This window comes from Staurois parvus, unplaced genomic scaffold (assembly GCF_062004578.1).
Source record: "Staurois parvus isolate SC_StPar_1 unplaced genomic scaffold, SC_StPar_1.0 ptg000136l, whole genome shotgun sequence".
In the NCBI taxonomy this organism is placed as follows: Eukaryota; Metazoa; Chordata; class Amphibia; order Anura; family Ranidae; genus Staurois; species Staurois parvus.
Genome location: NW_028317932.1, coordinates 9,396,051 through 9,416,052, shown reverse-complemented (window position 1 = coordinate 9,416,052; position 20,002 = coordinate 9,396,051). Strand labels below are relative to the sequence as shown.

The 20,002-nt window shown below is 39.4% G+C and overlaps 1 protein-coding gene and 1 long non-coding RNA gene across 4 annotated transcripts in view; one reads left to right on the top strand and one right to left on the bottom strand.

The window, feature by feature from the left end:
• Positions 1-2,917: 2,917 nt before the first annotated feature.
• Positions 2,918-20,002, bottom strand: part of TMEM196 (transmembrane protein 196) — a 67,533-nt gene continuing 50,448 nt past the window's right edge. For 2 of the 3 annotated variants that reach the window (XM_089673168.1, XM_089673169.1), the window contains exon 4: positions 2,918-6,478. In XM_089673168.1, coding sequence (XP_089529294.1) covers positions 6,419-6,478 — 60 coding nt within the window. In that variant the 3' untranslated portion in view covers positions 2,918-6,418. Of the gene's footprint in view, positions 6,479-12,279; positions 12,332-20,002 lie in introns of all 3 variants that reach the window. The other variant, XM_089673170.1, reaches the window with a different exon arrangement.
• LOC149465941 (uncharacterized) lies at positions 3,187-6,813 on the top strand. The gene is made up of 3 exons (XR_016312188.1): positions 3,187-3,761; positions 5,619-5,700; positions 6,262-6,813. It is a non-coding gene; the product is annotated as an uncharacterized LOC149465941 (long non-coding RNA).

The following is a 20,002-nucleotide window of genomic DNA, read 5'->3' as shown; positions in this document are numbered from 1 at the left end:
GTATATAGCATATAGGCAAATCTCTGCATGCCCTTTTTCTTTCTTGTATTCTTTTTAAGTTTTCCTTTGTACATATTTCTATGCACTGCTCGCCAAGGGATATCAAATTGTAAAGTGCATTATGAGTACTTAGCTAAGAATTCATACTCCTAGAGAGATTGGCGCTCTGTGTTACCAGTGTCTGTATGTTTGATATAGGCTGGTTGGTAATCTATATGAAATTGCATTGTATGGCTGCTAACTGCAAACAGATTAATGTCAGTGATGAGGATCTGTGTGTGTGTGTGAGTGAGTATGGTTTCCGAGCAGACCAGACCAATCTGCTGTTAATTGCATGTGGTGGCAAGTTACACTGAGGAGTGTGTCTGTTGTGTGTGGCAGTGTGAAAAGTGATATTGCAGCAATTTTAGCTTGCAGGATAGCTTGAGGAATTTTAGAAGTGTGTGTCAATTATGGATAAGTTGAACAGTCCTGGGTTTGGTTTGAGCAGGGTTCAGATGCTGAACCTGAACTCCACTGAAATCAGTGGGAACCAAATCTATCAAATCATAAATGCCCATTTTCTAGGCTAATTGGCAAAGGGCTATAAAAAATTGATCATGTGGGTAGGTGGGTACTGCCCTGGGGAACATACATTTGTGTTCAAAATAATAGCAGTCAGACATCACTAACCTGATCAATCACTGTTTTTGGTAGAAATGATATTTCTACATGGCAAATAATTTACTAGCAGGTGTAGTAGAGTAATAGAAATCCAACAGACCCAACAGTCATGACATGCATGCTGCTGATTCTGTGTAATTGAATTACCAATTGAAAGGGGCATGTTCAAAATAATAGCAGTGTGGAGTTCTATTAGTGACATCATTCATTCTTTGAAAAACAGGTGGCAATTATTGCCTTTATTTAAGGAAGGAAGGCAGCTAATGTTGTACATGCTGGTTACAGTGCATTTCTCTCTGAAATTCTTAGGAAAATGGGTCGTTCCAGATATTGTTCAGAAGAACAGCGTACCTTGATTAAAAAGTTGATTGGAGAGGGGAAAACATATAAAGAAGTGCAGAAAATTATAAGCTGCTCAGCTAAAATGATCGGAAATGCTTTAAAATGGCAACCAAAACCTGAAAAACGTGGAAGAAAGTGAAAAACTACCATTCGAATGGATAGAAGAATAGCCAAAATGGCAAGGACTCAGCCAACAATCAGCTCCAGGAAGATCAAAGAAGGTCTAAAGATACCTGTGAGTACTGTTACAATTAGAAGACGCCTATGTGAAGCCAAGCTATCTGCAAGAAGCCCCCGCAAAGTCCCACTGTTGAAAAAAAGACACGTGCTGAAGAGGTTACAATTTGCCAAAAGAGCACATTGACTGGCCTAAAGAGCAATGGCGCAACATTTTGTGGGCTGATGAAAGTAAGATTGTTCTTTTTGGGTCTAGTGGCCGGAGACAGTTTGTCAGACGACCCCCAAACCCTGAATTCAAGCCACAGTACACTGTGAAGACAGTGAAGCATGGTTGCACAAGCATCATGATATGGGGATGTTTCTCATACTACGGTGTTGGGTCTTTTTATCGCTTACCAGGGATCATGGATCAGTTTGAATACATCAGAATACTGATGCTGCCTTATGCTGAAGAGGAAATGCCCTTGAAATGGGTGTTCCAACAAGACAACGACCCCAAACACACCAGTAAACGTGCAACATCTTGGTTCCAGACCAACAAGATTGATGTTATGGAGTGGCCAGCCCAATCCCCAGATCTTAATCCAATAGAAAACCTATGGGGTGACATAAAAAATGCAGTTTCTGAGGCAAAACCAAGAAATAGAGAAGAACTGTGGAATGTAGTCCAATCATCCTGGGCTGGAATACCTGTTCACAGGTGCCAGAAGTTGGTTGACTCCATGCAACACAGATGTACAGCAGTTCTCAGAAACAGTGCTTATACAACTAAATATTCATTAAGTGATTCAAAGGAAAGCAAAATCTTCAAACATTTTTCAGTTTATATAGTGAATGTTTGAGTTTGTAAAGAAGAATACAAACACTGCTATTTTTTTGAACAGTCTAATATTCACTTTTCTTCAATTTTATTAGAGGAACAACACACATTTGATATATTTTTCTTCATGTTTTGATTTGGAATAGAATGTGTAGTGTTCCCAATGCATTTGTGTATATGGAAATAAAAGCTATTAGAAGGATTTTGAGCTTTATTCACTTTTTTCAACACACTGCTATTATTTTGAACACAACCGTATACCAGTACAAAAGTTTTTTTTTTAAATTCCACTTGGCCATGAGAAGTGATTTTTTTTAAAGCACTGACTTTTAGGAAAAATGGTTTTTAATTGCTGCCAAATAACATTCTGGCTTTCTATAAAATATTTGAGGGAACTTTGGAGGGTCTGTGTGCTTTTATTGTTTTGTTTGATTTTTAAAGAAGATGGCAATGAAATGCAATTTAGCAACAATTTAAACTGTATAATTTTTTCTTTGTAAATGTCAATTTTGCTGTAGTACATTGTACAGCAAGAATGGAAAAAAATGTGCATAGAATCCCTCCAAAATGCATACCAGACCCTCTGAGTTCCTTTGATGAAGGGCCTCTTCCCCACAGCCCTGGTCTGGTGGTTCTGGGGGGGTCTGTGGGCAGCAGGGTTATCAGAACCTGGTAGTCCCCTTTAAAAAATAAGGTTACCCCTGGTACTGCCTCCACACTAATGCATAATGGGTACACAGTACATAAAAAAAACCCTATAAACAGTGATAACTAAACAGTTGAAGTCCCTCTCTCTAAATCCATGTTCAATCACAATAAACAGTATTTCATTTTGTAGCCCTTCTAAAAGTTTAAAAAAATAGGAAAGCAAAGACACATTGTATTATAGTATTTAAATTCTAGTTTATTGTATCTCTTTTCATAAAATTCATTCAGTTCTAAGTATTGCTTTATTAACAAAATTATTCAACTAGTAGATCAAGAAACACATTTGATCTATAGTTGCAATAGTATAACTTATAAAATGTACAATACCTAATTCATAAATTATAGATACATTATATACACTATTTGTCATTTATACATCGGCTGTCATAGATTTTTTTTTATTATTTTGCCTTTATACTCATTATATTTGTCTCATGTTACAATCTATCAAATTGTAGAAAAAGGTGTTGTGCGTGCACATAAATGTATTTGTAAGCTATTTCTACTTTGCCTAAATATGCCAACCTTCTCTATAATGGTGCCATGTTGATGTGCAGTTGTTGGACAAAACTGACAGAGAGTAAATAACAGTTTGCTTGATCTGTTTTTTTGCAATGAATTAAGTGGTTGATTAATACTCTAGTCATATCAGTTCAAATGATAAAAACCACTTGCTTCTACACTTATTGCCTGAATTGACAGTACCAAGCAGTAATGAAAGGCTACCATAGTCATCCTTTTTGCTATATGTAATCATCTGAACTGAGCATACTGAGCTGCTAAGTAGATGCATTCTTACACCATCACTTTAACACTTTACAATTATACTTTTTGTAGCCTTTTATTTGTTTTGGCTTTTTACAATTTATTAATAATAATAATTTTGCATAGTTTAGGGCCCAAAATGGCCATAGACATGATACTACAACTTAATATGCCTTCACAAACTGAATACCAACCTTCCATTTTCATTTTCAGATCCATGGTAGACAAGCAAGCTATGTCTTTGATCTCAGCAGACACACAAGGTGGTCTTTCCATATCTGAGGTAACCCTACTGTGTTAGTCTTCAACTAAATTCCTGTGTCCTTGTGGAGGTCCTGGATTTTTTGACCCATGCTGTATACAGGCCCTCTCCTTCTATTGGTATTAAAGCGATTCTAAAGGTTCATTTAAAAAAAAATAACAAACATGTTATACAGAGCAGCCTGGATCCTCCTTTTCTCAGGTCTCCTGCAGGCTCTCCTGGCCCCTCCCTCCTGTGGGGTGCCCCCACAGCAAGCAGCTTGCTAGGGAGGCACCCACTGCTCCGTGTGTCCATTCACACATGGAGCCATGGCTTGGCCTCACCCCCTCTCTCCTCATTGGCTGACTAGCTGTGATTGACAGCAGTAGGAGCCATTGGCTCCCACTTGCTGTCTCAGCCAATGAGGAAGCAGAGGCTCAGGACAGCCAAGGCTGTTGTTCACATTGTTGGCTCGCGATGAGGCTCAGGTAACTATAAGGGGGGGCTGAGGGCACTGCTGCACACAGATTTTTTACCTATAGAAATGTATAGAAAGCATGAAGGTAAAAAACATTGAGCCTTTACAACCTAGTCCTGTCTACTAGCAGAATGGGCAGAGGCTCTGAGGTGCTATATTAGAATGAAGTTGAGGCCCTTGAAGTGGTACGCGAATGTGGATAGGGGGAGGGGATAAGTAATTACTTCTGGGGATATACTGTGTGTAAATAAACATATATGTGTGTGTGTGTATATATATATATATATGTATACCTGCGTCCAGGAAACCCAAGACATGCAGAACCCTGGGTCCTAGCAGCCAATGAGCCAATGACACTTTTGGATCGTACAGTATCATTTGTCATTATGGTGCAGGTAACCAGCAACATCCTCGCAAACAATGATGTGGGTCCCTGTGCAGAAGGTTGTTGTTTAGTGTGGAGGTTTGGACAAAAATAGACAAATGGAAAACAGCTTTGGGAAACTAAAGCTCCCCCCCATATACTGGTAAATATGTGACTAGAACATTATTAATTGTCGCAGATTAGGAATTCTTTGTGTTCTCCTTTCTATGGACAGCTTCATTTTGGTCAGATTCAGAAATAGAGTCAAACACAGCAACATGAAAACATGCATTTAGGTATTTTCAGGAAAAAATGGATTGCTAATATTTGTGCCCCACTGACACTTCCAGATAATGCCTAAACCTCTGCATACACAGATATTCTTAAAGTATACCCAATCATATCTGACCTAGAACTATAGCTCTCCACTAAAAAAATGTGTGCTGCTGCATTTATTTATGTGTATCTGCACAGTATTCTCTTACTCCCCTGCAAGTTTCCACAAACACTTGCTGAACCTGCCACTGAAGTCAACCTAATGTCTTTCGGCAACAATGCTGCACTGCTACTAAATTCAAAGCAGAGTTGCCACTCTCATGTGGGCTGTGCCTGGTTGCTCTGTAGTGGAATAAAAAAGTGTTGCAGGGGTGTAGCTATCAGCTACAGATTGCCATTTTACACCTAGTCATGGCCACTGCTTTCTGGATTGGCAGCAATAACTATGTTGGTGAGCTGCAGTGACTGGGAGGGGAAGCATGTGAGACATAAATGAAGGAAGATTTGGCTCAGTCAGGGAAGGAAGTTTTGTGTTTACTGTATGAGGCTTGTGCATCACATAGTAACTGGATTTGGTACTTGTTTAGACTGTCATATAGCAACTTTAGATGTACATTATAGGGTAGACACCTGGAGTTGGGATGGTTATGCAGGCAACTCCAGGTGCCTGCACATGCTCCCATGGTTAGCCAAAAATTCAGGGCACAGTATTCTTCATACAGTGAACAGATCTCTAATGTACATGCTGAAGCTTCCCTTACTGCTCTCGTTTCTTTCCTAGGGGCTGCAAAGTATTACAGGGAGCATTACTGGCCACTAGGAAGATGAAGAGAACACAGAAAGGAACAAACCAAAGTGCAACCGTAAGAGATTTAGTTATTAGCTAAATACATTTTTCAGGGGAAGTGTGTGCACACGCCTCTCCTGATGCAATATTGTTAATTTTAAAATTCCTACAGGTTTGCATTAAGAAATTGCAGGGATAGTAATTCATTGGATGGCTACAAGCAAACATGAGTACAGCTCTCCCAGAGAAATGAATAGGGCCATAGTACACATGCGCAGTGAGTAGGAGACCTTCAAAGCACCTTATTTGGGGCAATGGCTGTGTGGCTCCAGTTGGGGATGAAAAGTTGGTCCTTAAGGCATATTGAAGAATTTATGAATTGGCATTACACTGGTATCTCATAATACATACACAATACTTTCTCTTGAGGTTGGATTAGAATGTGCAGGAAACATTAATTTGCTCAACTTGCTATACTGTGTGTAAACTTGTTGATGTGAAAGAAATTCAAAATATATCACTAGAAGCCCTGTGCTTTCCAAAGTAGCATGCTTAGTGATGGCTTTGTGCATAATTTCAAGTGTCTCCTATTTCCATAAGAACACATTTTTAATCCTGTTTTTTTTTTTTTTTACAGCAATGCTTCTTGAAGGTTGCTGTTAGTGGATGGCAATGTGCTAAAATATATGGATACGTTGTTGGATAATTTAGAAACATTTAGAAACATTGTTCTACAACTCTTCACTTCTTCTTGTATAAATTGAATTGGTCATTATGCAACATACAAAATTGTTCTACACTCGTCCATTAAAGACAAGTTGTGTTCCTCCGTTGCTGATGTTTTCAATGGTTTCCTGTTAAAACAAAGACAAAAAATATTTCACATTTGAACAGCAATTGTCATAAATGTAATATAGAAAATAAGTTTTCATTTGATATGGACTGTTGAAGTTTTCACCTTAAATTTACATAGTAACCTCTTGATGTAGTAAAAATCTACATAATCTGAATTTCTAATAACTGGTAGGAGATTGTCATGATCAGATACTCTAATTGTTCTCTAGTAACTTCCTGTAGTGATTATTATAAAAGTGTGTTACAATTACCTTTCACAAAACCTTATATGCTTTGAAAGGAAGATAAAAATGGCAGCTGTCACAATGTATAAGAAATGAACAAAGAGGGGTGCCAGACTAAGTGCAGTATAAAACAGTTCCATTTATTAAAATAAGCAAATTGGAAACTCACTATAAGGCTGATGAGATTAGGCAAATCATATGGGAAGGTCCCAGGGTGATCCGGCTGATGGAATATTCGTCCAAATCCAGACAGGAGCAGCGGCAGGTGGCCAAGTGCCGCTGGAACCAGCGTGAAACGCAAAGATGGCATTCTATCGCTGCTCCTGTCTGGATTTGGATGAATATTTCATCAGCTGCATCACCCTGGGGACCTTCCCATATGATTTTACATGACTAATCTCATCTGCCTTATAGTGAGTTTCCAATTTGCTTATTTTAATAAACGGAACTGTTTTATACTGTACTTAGTCTGGCACCCCTCTTGTTCTTTTCTCATACAGCTTACAGAGCCTCAGCTTTACTCTGGAGGTTGCTGCCACTGGTGCTTACATACAGTTCACATCATGGACATTTGTTGAACTTATATTGTGATTTTATTATTTATTTTTATTAAATATTCATATATTCATGATTGTAGATCTGTATGATTCTTGGCAATATTTCCTTCTTTAGCACCCATCCCTCTCCTTTTTCCTTTGTTACAATGTATACCTAGCTTTTAAAGTAAGATGCATATGTAGTCTTCCCACCTCATCCCTTTAAAACCGAACACATATTATTACACAGGTTCTGTGGCTGATTAAGGTGGTAATTAAACTCACTTAGTGCCTTATTTGCAATAAATTAGCCCCAGAATCTGTGTAATTATTATGCCTTTGGTTTTAAAGGGCTGAGATGGCAACCCTATGCATATGGAAGGGCTTTGACCAGAGCAAACAAGAGAAAATGTATTCACCAGCACACTTGCTAGCTAGCCAAAAAACACAAATTAGACTACCTAATAATTTGCATTAAATACAGAGTTGTTACTTGCCCAACATTCACAAATATATGTGTATGTCACAGTGCCTCATCAAGGCCCAGCAGGTGGGTACATAACACACACCATGGTGTTGTGCCGAGACTTGAATAAAGTGTTGCTGAAATGCACATCACACCATCCCCTCACCGTGGCTCACTGCATTCAAGACCTGACAGCTGCCTGCACGCTAAATCAGAGCGTTTATCGTGCAGGCAATGTGAACAAGCCCTATAGAGCTATTCCCTGTTTGCAGAAAAAATGCTTCTACCGTTCAAATTTCAACCATTAATCTCGACAAATAAACACTTTCAACCAATTGCATTAAGTGTTCAAGAGATTTGATTAGATGCAATACTCTCCCCAGGAAATATCCTTTGTCCTATTCCATGGTCGCCTTTTACTTTTTTACAAATAGCATACAATTTCACTTCTAATTGGCAGAAAATAAATTCCTTGTGTTTGTGATGGACAATGCCTCCACTACACAGCAATGAAAAGTATGAGTCATGTCATTTCTATTTCTGTTCCATTAGAGATAATTAATATGCTGCACAATGACATGCACAGTTTATTGCTGCTGGCAATGGTAATGCTGATCTTGGGATGTTTATATTCAGATCAGGAAAGTTTTTGTTGTTATTGAAATAAAGGTGTGTGTGTGTGTATATATATATATATATATATATATATATATATATATATTCTTCACTGATGCATGCCCATTGTCAGCAAAATTACATAAAAAGCAAGAGCAGCAATGTCATTCAATGTCACTGACTCTATAAATTTTTATTTAGAAATTATTGATTAAAGTATATGTAAACTCAATAACTAAAATATCTTCAAATCTTTAACTTGTTAATGTAATTCTGGAAGTAATTTTCAGCATTTTACATCTGCAGCATTGATTAGAATACTACCTAATGATTCTGCAACGAAGAACCTAGTTTAAGCTCTTTGTGTTATAGGGTAACATTATTCTTTCCTTGTCTCCCAGTCATGCTCCTACCTTTTCACCCTGTCACATGGGCTTCCAATGGAGACTACAAGAGCTTGTTTCAATATGCATTCTCACGCATAGTCCACTGTTACCATTAGAAAACTGCCCCTGAGAAATGCCTTGCAGCCATCACTGGAATACATGTATGTAGATAGGAAGTAAAGGGGCTGCCTGAGATTAACAACACTGAGATGCAACAAATGATGAAAATAAAAAAGTATTACAAAAATGGCAATTGCGTATGGTACACAAAACTTTAGCAAACTACATGTTATTTAGTTAGGATTTACATCTAATCTAACAATCTTCTTATCACAAATTTGTTTATAATTTAATTATTATATGCAGTGGCAAGAAAAAATTGTGAATCCTCATCTAAATTGCAACATGAGACAAACACAACATGCTTAAGATGATAGCACACAAGCAATTCTAATTTATCACGTCTTTACTGAACACTCCATTAAACATTTACAGTGCTGGAGGAAAAAGAAAGTGAACCCATTGACTAATTACTTCAACAAAAGCTAATTGGAGTCAGTAGTTTGCACACCTGCAGTCCAGTTAATGAAATGAACTTGGATGAGTGGTTTAGAGCTACTTTGATTGATAAAAGAAACACAAACTTTTAAGATTGTTGTTCATAAGAAGCATAAGCTGATGTAACCCATGCCTCATAAAAAGGTGCTTTCTGTAGACATAAGATCAAGAGTAGTTGATCTGCATAAATCTGGAAGCAATCTCTAAGTAATGCAATCTCAAAGTGTTTAAGCATCAATTGGTTGACAGTTAGACTTACTGTATATAAATGTAGATGGTTTACTACTGTGGCTACTCTTCCTAGAAGTAAGCACCCAGCCAAGATGACTCCCAAGGCACAACACAGAATCCTCAATAAAATAAAGAAGATTCCAGACATCACTGGTACTGGAAAACATCCTTGTTCACAAATCTATCATACATAAGTCTTTGAACAGACAGGGTGTCCAGGGCAGAAGACCATGGAGGAAGCTGCTGCTCTTCAAAAAAAAAATTGCTGCGCACCTGAAGTTTGCCAAGGAGCCTGTTTGCAAACTGCAACACTACTGGGAAAATGTTTTGTGGACTGATGAAACAAAAGTTAGAACTATGTATGGTGGAAAACGTGCACAGCTCACCAACATCAAAACATCATCCTGATGGTGAAGTATGGTAAAGGGAACATCATTATTTGGGCTTGATTCCTTCCCTCAGGGCCTGGACCTCTTGCCATCACCAATTGTGTCTGAGGAAGAGGCAAGGCCTTGAAACACGTTAGCCTGTTGGATTCCATATGTTCTAGGATGTGCTGCAATGTATTGTGGACTGGAATTTGCTGTGTTATTATGGTAACCTGGCAACCTGTTGGTTTGTGGGTATAATACCACAGTTTTATTATTAAAGTCAAGTTTTGAAGATACGCACTAGACTGGTGCATCCTCTGTTTCTCTTTAAAATGTTGTTGCCTCAGGGCCTGGACCTTTGCCATCACCAAGGGGAATTGCCAAGTTTACCAAAATATCCTACAGGATAATGTCAGGGTGGCTGTCAGCTAGCTGAAGCTTAGGAGAAGCTGGGTGATGCAGCAGGACAAGTAACCTAAGCATCAAAGTAAATCCATCACAGACTGATTTCAGAAAAAGAAAATGCACCTTTTGGAGTGGCCCAGTCAGAGTCCAGACCTTAACTCAATATAGATATAGATGCTTTGGAATGACCTCAAGAGAGCCATTCACACCAGACATACTAAAAATGTGTTGAAGAAGTTCTGTAAAGAGGAATGGTCAAAAATTCCTCTTGAACGTCGGTGTGATCCAGAGCTACCGAAAGCGCTTGCCTAAGGTCACTGTTGACAAAGGAGGTTTGACCAGTTGTTAATGCTGTGAATGTTTAATGGGTGTGCTCAATAAAGCCACAAGGCATTAGAATTGTTTATGTGTTATCAGCTTAACCACATTATGTTTGTCTATTGTTGACTTAGATGAGGATCAGATCACATTTTATGGCAAATCACTGCAAAAAGTAAGTTAATGTCAAGGGGTTCACATACTTTTACATGGCACTATAGAAGGTAATCTAGATACGAATATGATAAAATTGTTGGTAAACAAAAACCTTCATTCTTCATCTCTAATAGTAATTTAAACCTTACATGAAGGCTGATCAAATGGCTTTTATCCAGCAAGCTAGTTGTACAGAAATCGATGGGTAAACTAGCCACACCATTCATTCACAGCTTCCTGTGAATGAATAGACTACCATTGCTGCAGATGGCTTGAAATTCTCAATGAACTGCTAGGGCGCTGGTTAGTGATCATAGTTCATTGATTCGTCCTGCCATTCAGTATCTGCCTGCCCCTATTGGAAGTATGGGCAGACAGCTGAGTGAGGCCCTGCAGAATCCTGGCATTGCACCCATGATCTGCTTTACAGGATGCAATATAAAAAAATAATAAATGCACATTTTTTAACCTGCAAAAAGATGTGTATTTATTTATTTTTTCTTACAAAAGGTGAACTTAAACTTTTGATATGTTTTCTATATTGTATTGTGAATAAAATATGGGTCTATGAGATTTGCAAATCATTGCATTCTGTTTTTATGCAGATTTTACACAGCATCCCAAATTTTTTGGACTTGGGTTTTCTATATTGTCACGCATGCTGGTGTGAAAGCAATAATTCTATGACCATTATTGATTTTTAACTGGAAACTGATTTGTAGGGGGCTTTTACAGTGATGCCTTTTGAAAAAATAGGGTACTGAAGTTCATTGTTGTTTTGCTGGCACATACACATTTAAAGCTTGACATGTTGAGTATCTATTTACCTGGCACAACCTTCTCTTTTATATTGCATTTTTGTCCCCTAACATTCATTTTAATGTTTTTTTAACATCTTTAGATAATATTTTTTTTGTGCAAAAAACTCATAACAGCACAAGTTGCAAAAAGGTTAAAGGAAAACTAAAAATATGTTGGGTCAGTTATATCTGCTTTTTTAATGTTTATAAGTTTCTAAACATTTATATTGTTTTTGATTTCACAGAGCACTATGGGTTTTCTAAAGCTAAAACAAAGCAGAAGCTGCTTTTAGATTGTAACTCTGATCAAATGTTTGCCAGCAAGGAAAAGGAAGTAAGAGGGATAAACTATTGAGCTATTGGGTTCTGTGGACAATACATTTATTTCAATAAATCAGTATGGTAAATATGTGAAAGGATTCTACAGCTCAATAAACTAGTTAGAAATGTAAATATAAAATATACGCTCATAATTAATACATATTCAGCATAAAAAACATGTTTTAATTATATTTGTTATACTGAAAATAGGAGTAAGAATATGCAGTATATACAAAAATACTAAACATCCCCTTTAATACGACATGGTTTCACATAGCACCATCTTCATGAATTTGGACTGTACCCGCTGTCCCTGTAGTCCGCATTCTTTAAGTAGGTTCCTGCATATGTCCCCCCCCCCACCCAGAAGAGTTTCTGAAAATCATGTAACCCAAATAGACTTGCCACTGTACCTTATTAGGAGGATGTCACTTATTTTCATTAACCTTATGTTGTCCTATCAACCTATAATTTGTAAACAATGAAAAGTATTAGCTGTACAGGTTTGCTGATATTTATTTAAAATTTCTTTCTTATTTTTGTTTACTCAATGACCCAACAATAGTGATCAAATCAGTAGGATCAGTCATTCGCAGTCAAATTTACTTGAATATTTGCATTTTGATGTGTATAATCCAAGGAAAATTGCACAGTTCAGGAATCCAGCCAATGCAATTCATGGTCAGTAAAATAACCTTGGACATTGATAAATCTGCATGCACAAACAAAATGTGAAATGTATCACTTAGCCTGTTTTATGAACTGATTATTTTCTCACTAACCAGAAAACCCCAAGCGGTCCTTTACTATCAAGTAGGAATTTTGGCATCCCTACGCTCAAAGTGAAGGATCTCCATAGGCAATAGATAGTTGTGAACATTCTTGTGCAAATCATGCAAATAATTAAAGCTGAACTCCAGACAAGCAGCTATATACATGGATGAAATATATATGTATATGGTGACTGTTCACCAGCTAAAGGATTTGTATTTCTGCCATTTCTATTGTGAAATTTACACAGCTACACAGCACAGCCCTGTTTGGCAGGGTGGGGGATCTGCTGCAGTGTAGTAACACAGGTCTCCTTTGCTCCCTTGGTCTGTGATTGGACAGTGAAAGAAGAAGCCACAGACTGATAAGGTCATCTCTGTCACTTTGCTCTTTCTTTCTATCAGCAAGTTCCTTGTTAGCACATGAGCACTGCCGTGCAACACTGCTTACATTTAAAAATGCAATAATGTATACCTCCTAACCATCCTGGATTACACGGGACCATCCTGGCATTTCAACAATGTCCTGGGTTCCCATGGATCCCAGGGGTAAATCCCGGAGCCCAGTGCCAGAGCAAGTTCTGGCACTTGGCTCCACTAATGTATCTTTCAGGGGCACAATAGTGATGCAGAGCACATGCCCAGTGTCCCTGTTACAATGATCACACACTGTGACAGCAAGTCAGCAGGGAGAGATGCCATCTGTCCAGCTTCTTATGTCACATCTCTGTTTCTTGTCTCAGATTTGATGCATGCCAGAGCCGAGGAAGCCTAGTGGAAGATTCCCTCAGCACTGATGTGTGTTATTGTGACAGGAGGAGCTGGGCAAGGGGGGGGGGTGTCCCTTTGGAGCAAACAGCGCTGTATCTGAGATCTGAAAATTGCACCACGGGAACAAAATAACCTGGGAGGGTATGGGTGCAGGTAACAAAAATTTGTGCTACAGGAATTGCGCTGGCCCTATTAACTGGGGTAACATTTTCTGGGAGGTGATTTGGGAGGGGAGAGAATGCATTTTGGAAGGTGTGGGGGAGGTGGCAGGGGTCAGATTTGTGCCAGAATGGGGGATTTGTGCTGGGAGGGGGGATTTGTGGAAGGGCGGGGGTCACAGAAATTTGTGCTGAAAGGGAATGAGGTTTGGGAGAGGAGGTGCTAAAGGGGAAGAGTATTTGTGTTGGGATGGGGGGACTTGGGGAGGAGAGAATTTTCACCAGAGGAGGGGATTGTGGGGAGGGATCTGTTTTGCTGGGAGGGAGGATTTGTGCTAGAGGTAGGCAGAGAATATGTGCTAGGAGGAAGGTGGGGGGCTATTTGTGCTGGGATGGGGTGGGGGAATTTTTTCTGGGAGGGTTGAAGAGTAGATACTGTATGTGCAATTCGTTTTGGTCTGAATATAATTCAGATTAATTTTTGACTATTCGTAGATTCAGATGTATCCAAATCTCCAAATAACAATAGTAAAGAATTTCATTAAAATTTGTTTTGTTTATTCATTTTCTAACAAATTCCAAATTTTCAGAATGATTAGAAATCAAATTGGTCAAAAATGTATCGACCAATCCGAATTCTGTGTGAAAAATAGCTGGTTGTTAAGAAGAGGGCCAGGAAGAGGGCCAGGATTCCCCACTGACAGCTGAATGTAAACAAAGAATGCTGGCAATGAAAAAGAAAAAAGAAATGACATGGGGTCCCCCCCAAAACCCATACTAGACCCTTATCTGAGCATGCAGCTCAGCAGGTCAGGTGAGATAAGGGGTGGAACAAGTACCCCCCCCCTCCTGAACCATAGCGGTCCACATGCCCTTCTTTGTGGTAGGGTGGCTCACCCCCCACAACACCTTGTTCCCATATTGATGGGGACAAGAGCCTCTTCCCACAACCCTGGGCAGTGGTTGTGGGGGTCTGCTAATGAGGGGCTTATTGGAGGATTTGTGCTGGGAGGGAGTTTGGGGGGGTTTTATACTTGGAGGGAGGAATCGGGGGAACATTTGTGCTGGGAGGAGGAATTTGGGAGGAATTCTACTAGAAGGATTGACGTGAGCCTGCAGATTAGTGTTGGATTTTTTTGGAGGGGAAGATTGTTGATTTTTGCTGAAAGGCTTAAGTGCGGGATAGTAGGGCCTGTGGGGGGAATTTTTCACTCTCATAACCCCTACACTGCTTGTTACCCACCCCTGACTCCTAAACTATTTTTGTTTTTTACCTCTGACCCTTACTGTGCATTACACAGTTCTGTCAGCTACATTCTGTGCATTATGTACTCCTGATTCCTGCTCTGTGTGTGTTATTAACTCCTAAACTCAGCACTGACTGCAGCAGTCTGTGTGTTACATACTGTTGACCCTTGAGCTCTTTGCATTATACACCCTGGACCCCTGCACTCCATGCATTGCACACACCTGACCCCTGCTCTCTGCATTATGTATTCCTAAACCCACCACTGACATCAGCACTATGTGATACAGTATGTACTCCTGACCCTTGCACTCCAGCAAAGGTAGTCTGTACAGACACTGCACTGGCACTAGCCACAATGTTCTCCTTCTTCAGGGTCCCCTGATTCATCCCAAACAGGTATGGGGGAATTGGCTTTAACACATCCAGACCCAGGGACATCACTGGCTCTCTGCCTTAGAGGACATTTTTCCACAATTCACCAAAATTCACAAGTCCTGGGGCACAGCCTGATCCAACAACAGGCTGAACAAGAAAGCACTGCAGAAACTACTCCTTGTCCACAGAGACACTGCTGGAATTACCTGGTCACATTCAGGCACGAGGTAAGAGAGACAGACATCGCCTGGCTGCAAAGGGCATAACCTTTCAGTGGCACAAATCTCAGACTACTAACCAATGCCACTGCAGGGCCTGGTAAATACAACTGCCAAGGCCTTTCTGGTTGTGCCCAAGCCTTCATTTATGAAGTTCAGCCATTGCTAATCACAGACACGAGATCGCACACCAGCTCCTTCCAACCAACTTCTAGTCAATTTCAGTGTATTCTAGAATCTTTTAGGATCTTCCCAACTCCCATTAGTGCCATGTTATGCCAGAAAACTGATCATGCCAACTATACTACTATATTTAGCAAGCTACAGGTACAGGGCTAGGACATTGTGCCCATTCCTGGCTCAGGACCCCAACACAGACCTCCACTGTCTGCTCCTATGTGAACAAATGGTGAATTCAAAACCCCACAATGCCATCCCCCTGGACCATAGAAGTATCAAACCCATTGGCAGGGACTTACTCACAAGGCCTTGCATTTTCATGTGGTTCCATGCTAGGGCTCAAAGTCTGACTGCACACCTGAGTCCTGTGTGTCATGGGGCCCAAGTCACCTGACCTGTGTCTAGCGAGGGTAGACCTCTTCTCAGCTAACCACCTACAGTTCTTGAATTTACAAGGTTTTTCTCTGTACCAAATCATTTGGAACACTGTGGCTATTACCAGTTAAGCATATTAGGAGAATGTAACAATTTCACATGCTGACTCTTGAACACACAGGCATCCTCTATAAATAACAACACATGCAGCCATAAGCTGTTCCTTTTACTTGGTTAGCAAAACATTACAACTTCGAAATTATGGAATGGTACAAAAGGCACAATGTAATGGCTTCAAACTTCTTAGTGCAGTCTAAAAACCCAATCTTCAAGCATGATACCGAGAATGCTGTTTCCAGCAGAGCCTAGTGGAAAGAACAGGGAAGCAAAAACAATGGAAGCCCAAGGATGCAGCTACCCTGCATCTCTTTCACTGGACTCTCGATCACTCCCCCAATGAACTCTTCCTCTAGCTCCACTCTCTAACTATAACCAGTCTGCCAGTAGGGCAGTGCTAGTGATCCAAACACTGCAACAGAGGGGGGCAGAACATAAGGGGGACAAAGGTAATTCTCTTTCATACTGACCATTTTAACCCCACTTTTCTAGGCACTGAAGTATGGTTGCCATCATGGTAAAAACAGACATTTATTCAAACAAATTATTTTAACCACTTTCCGATTGCCCCCTATAGCAGATGTACTGCTACAGGGTGGCTGTGCTGTGCAAAATAATGTAAATATACGTGATTTCGCATTTTCCAGGTAGGGGCCCCTTGTGCATGCGTCCCCCTACCCGCGCAGCTATTGGCTGCTGGGGATGTCAGTCACCAGGTCTGCACAGCAGAGAGATAGAATGCAGCAAGTCTCCTTAGTAAAACACAACAGTACACAATCTAATCACTCCCTAACACACAGTCAACCCTTTCATCACCACAGATGTTAACCCCTTCCTGCCCAATGTCATTAGTACAGTGTCAGTGCTTTTTATTGGCACTGATCACTGTATTAGTGTCACTGGAGATGTCAGTGGCAGCTAGTCAGTTCCCACCCAGTGTAAGAATGCCCGCCGCAGTCCTGCAATCCCGTTATAAGTTGATAATTGCCACCATTACTAGTTAAAAAAAAAAAAAATTCCTGTATATATACCGCCATTTGTAGATGCTATAACTTTCACATAAACCAATTAATATACACTTATTGGGTTTTTTATTTTAGCAAAGACATGTAACAAAATACATTTTGGCCTAAATTTATGAAGACATTTTATTTTTTTTTATTTTTTTATTGGATTTGTTTTATAGCAAAAAGTTAAAAATATGAAAATATTGTTGGATATAAATAGTGAATTCTTGTGAGCTATTATGAATCGAGGTGTTCAATAAGTAACATATAGTAAAATCTTCTTATTAAGTGTATAAGGTGCGCTGGCACTTACACTGACTCACTTACTAGTGTGTATGAATGGTAAAAGATGGATTGCGCCGCGCTCCTATATATTAATATATTCAACTTATACTTCTAAGGTAAATATCGATTTCAATTTCAATGTCAATGCTTGTGACTTGTGGCTATAACACTAAACATATATAAAAATATACATATAAGTGATATACATAATAAATCCTAAAGTGATAGTGCCTTAATGGGTACCATGGTATAAAACCATATTGCACCTCTATATTGCTGTAATCACTCTATTCACATTGTGCAAAAACATATACAAATTGTGCACGTGCTTATAAAAAGTAAATAAAATTATATATAAAGTCTTCCAAAGTAAATGTGCAAGTGAATTTTCTGTTCCTTCTTGCCGAGTGCTAAATGGTCTCCCTCTGTGCTCACCTCTATATTTGCCTGAATGAATCCAGGCAAATACGCTTTTTATCCTTCCAGGATAGATGAAATGGGATGATGCTCTTGCTCTAGCCGTCCCAGAAGGTGGACATGAATTAAGATGGATCCTCCTATTATCTCCTTTTTCTCCCTGTGTATCAATGAATACACTGACCAGCTCACTTGGGATCTCCCAATTCCCCTCCTGGGGTTGTTTCCTCGTTCACTCCTCCTTATGCCAGCTCATGGGGTGTTGGTCAAAAAGAAAAAAAGCAGACCATAGTGTCTTATCCTTGTACATAAAGGGGATTTATTTCTGCCAATTAGGATATTGCTCAGTGGCATACAGCTCATGTGTGATCCAAATAAGCATAGATGGCAATCAACAGGTAAAAAAACACTCTGCAGCTGCCCCTGCAGTGCTGTCTGCCTGCGCTTGTGCTCGGATCACCTCGCTTCTCCAGTGCAATGTCGTGACGTCAGAGCCCCTCCCCTACGCGTTGCGTCACAGGGTCATGTGACTTCATCAGGGTGAATTTGATTTGATCAAATTGATCAAATTGATCAAATTGGATCCAATCAAATTCCCCCTGATGAAGTCACATGACCCTGTGACGCAACGCGTAGGGGAGGGGCTCTGACGTCACGACATTGCACTGGAGAAGCGAGGTGATCCGAGCACAAGCGCAGGCAGACAGCACTGCAGGGGCAGCTGCAGAGTGTTTTTTTACCTGTTGATTGCCATCTATGCTTATTTGGATCACACATGAGCTGTATGCCACTGAGCAATATCCTAATTGGCAGAAATAAATCCCCTTTATGTACAAGGATAAGACACTATGGTCTGCTTTTTTTCTTTTTGACCAACACCCCATGAGCTGGCATAAGGAGGAGTGAACGAGGAAACAACCCCAGGAGGGGAATTGGGAGATCTCAAGTGAGCTGGTCAGTGTATTCATTGATACACAGGGAGAAAAAGGAGATAATAGGAGGATCCATCTTAATTCATGTCCACCTTCTGGGACGGCTAGAGCAAGAGCATCATCCCATTTCATCTATCCTGGAAGGATAAAAAGCGTATTTGCCTGGATTCATTCAGGCAAATATAGAGGTGAGCACAGAGGGAGACCATTTAGCACTCGGCAAGAAGGAACAGAAAATTCACTTGCACATTTACTTTGGAAGACTTTATATATAATTTTATTTACTTTTTATAAGCACGTGCACAATTTGTATATGTTTTTGCACAATGTGAATAGAGTGATCACAGCAATATAGAGGTGCAATATGGTTTTATACCATGGTACCCATTAAGGCACTATCACTTTAGGATTTATTATGTATATCACTTATATGTATATTTTTATATATGTTTAGTGTTATAGCCACAAGTCACAAGCATTGACATTGAAATTGAAATCGATATTTACCTTAGAAGTATAAGTTGAATATATTAATATATAGGAGCGCGGCGCAATCCATCTTTTACCATGAAAATATTGTTCTTTTTTAAATTGTCAGCCTCTTTTGTTTAAAAAAACAAGCAAAAAATAAAAAACACAGAGATGATTGAAAACCACTGAAATAAATATCTATTTGTGAGGGAAAAAATGAAATAAATTTAATTTATGTACAGCGTTGCATCACTGCGCAATTGTCAGTTAAAGTAACTCAGTACCATATCGCAAAATAATGGGCTGGTCAGGAAGGGTGGTAAATCCTCTGGAGGGCAAGTGGTTAAATTATCTAAGAAAATATGGCCAAAAACTAAATTTTTGTCTCCACTCATAAAAAGAATTGTTTTACTGTAACAATAATGATAATGAAACACAACTTTTCCTTTCACAGGACACTACAGTTGTGCTCAAAAGCTTTCATACCCTGGCAGAAATCGTGAAGTTTTGGCAATGACATTGAAAATATGACTGATCATGCCAAAAAACTGGATTTTATTTAAGGATAGTGATCATATGAAGCCATTTATTATCATTATTATGTTGGCTCCTTTTTAAATCATAATGTTAACAGAAATCACCCAAATGGCCATGATCAAAACTTTACTTACCCTGGAATGTTTGGTCTTGATATAGACACACAAGGTGACACACACACAGGTTAAAATGGCAAATGAAGGTTAATTTCCCACATCTGTGGCTTTTTACATTGCAATTAGTGTCTGTGTATAGTCAATGAGTTTGTTAGCTC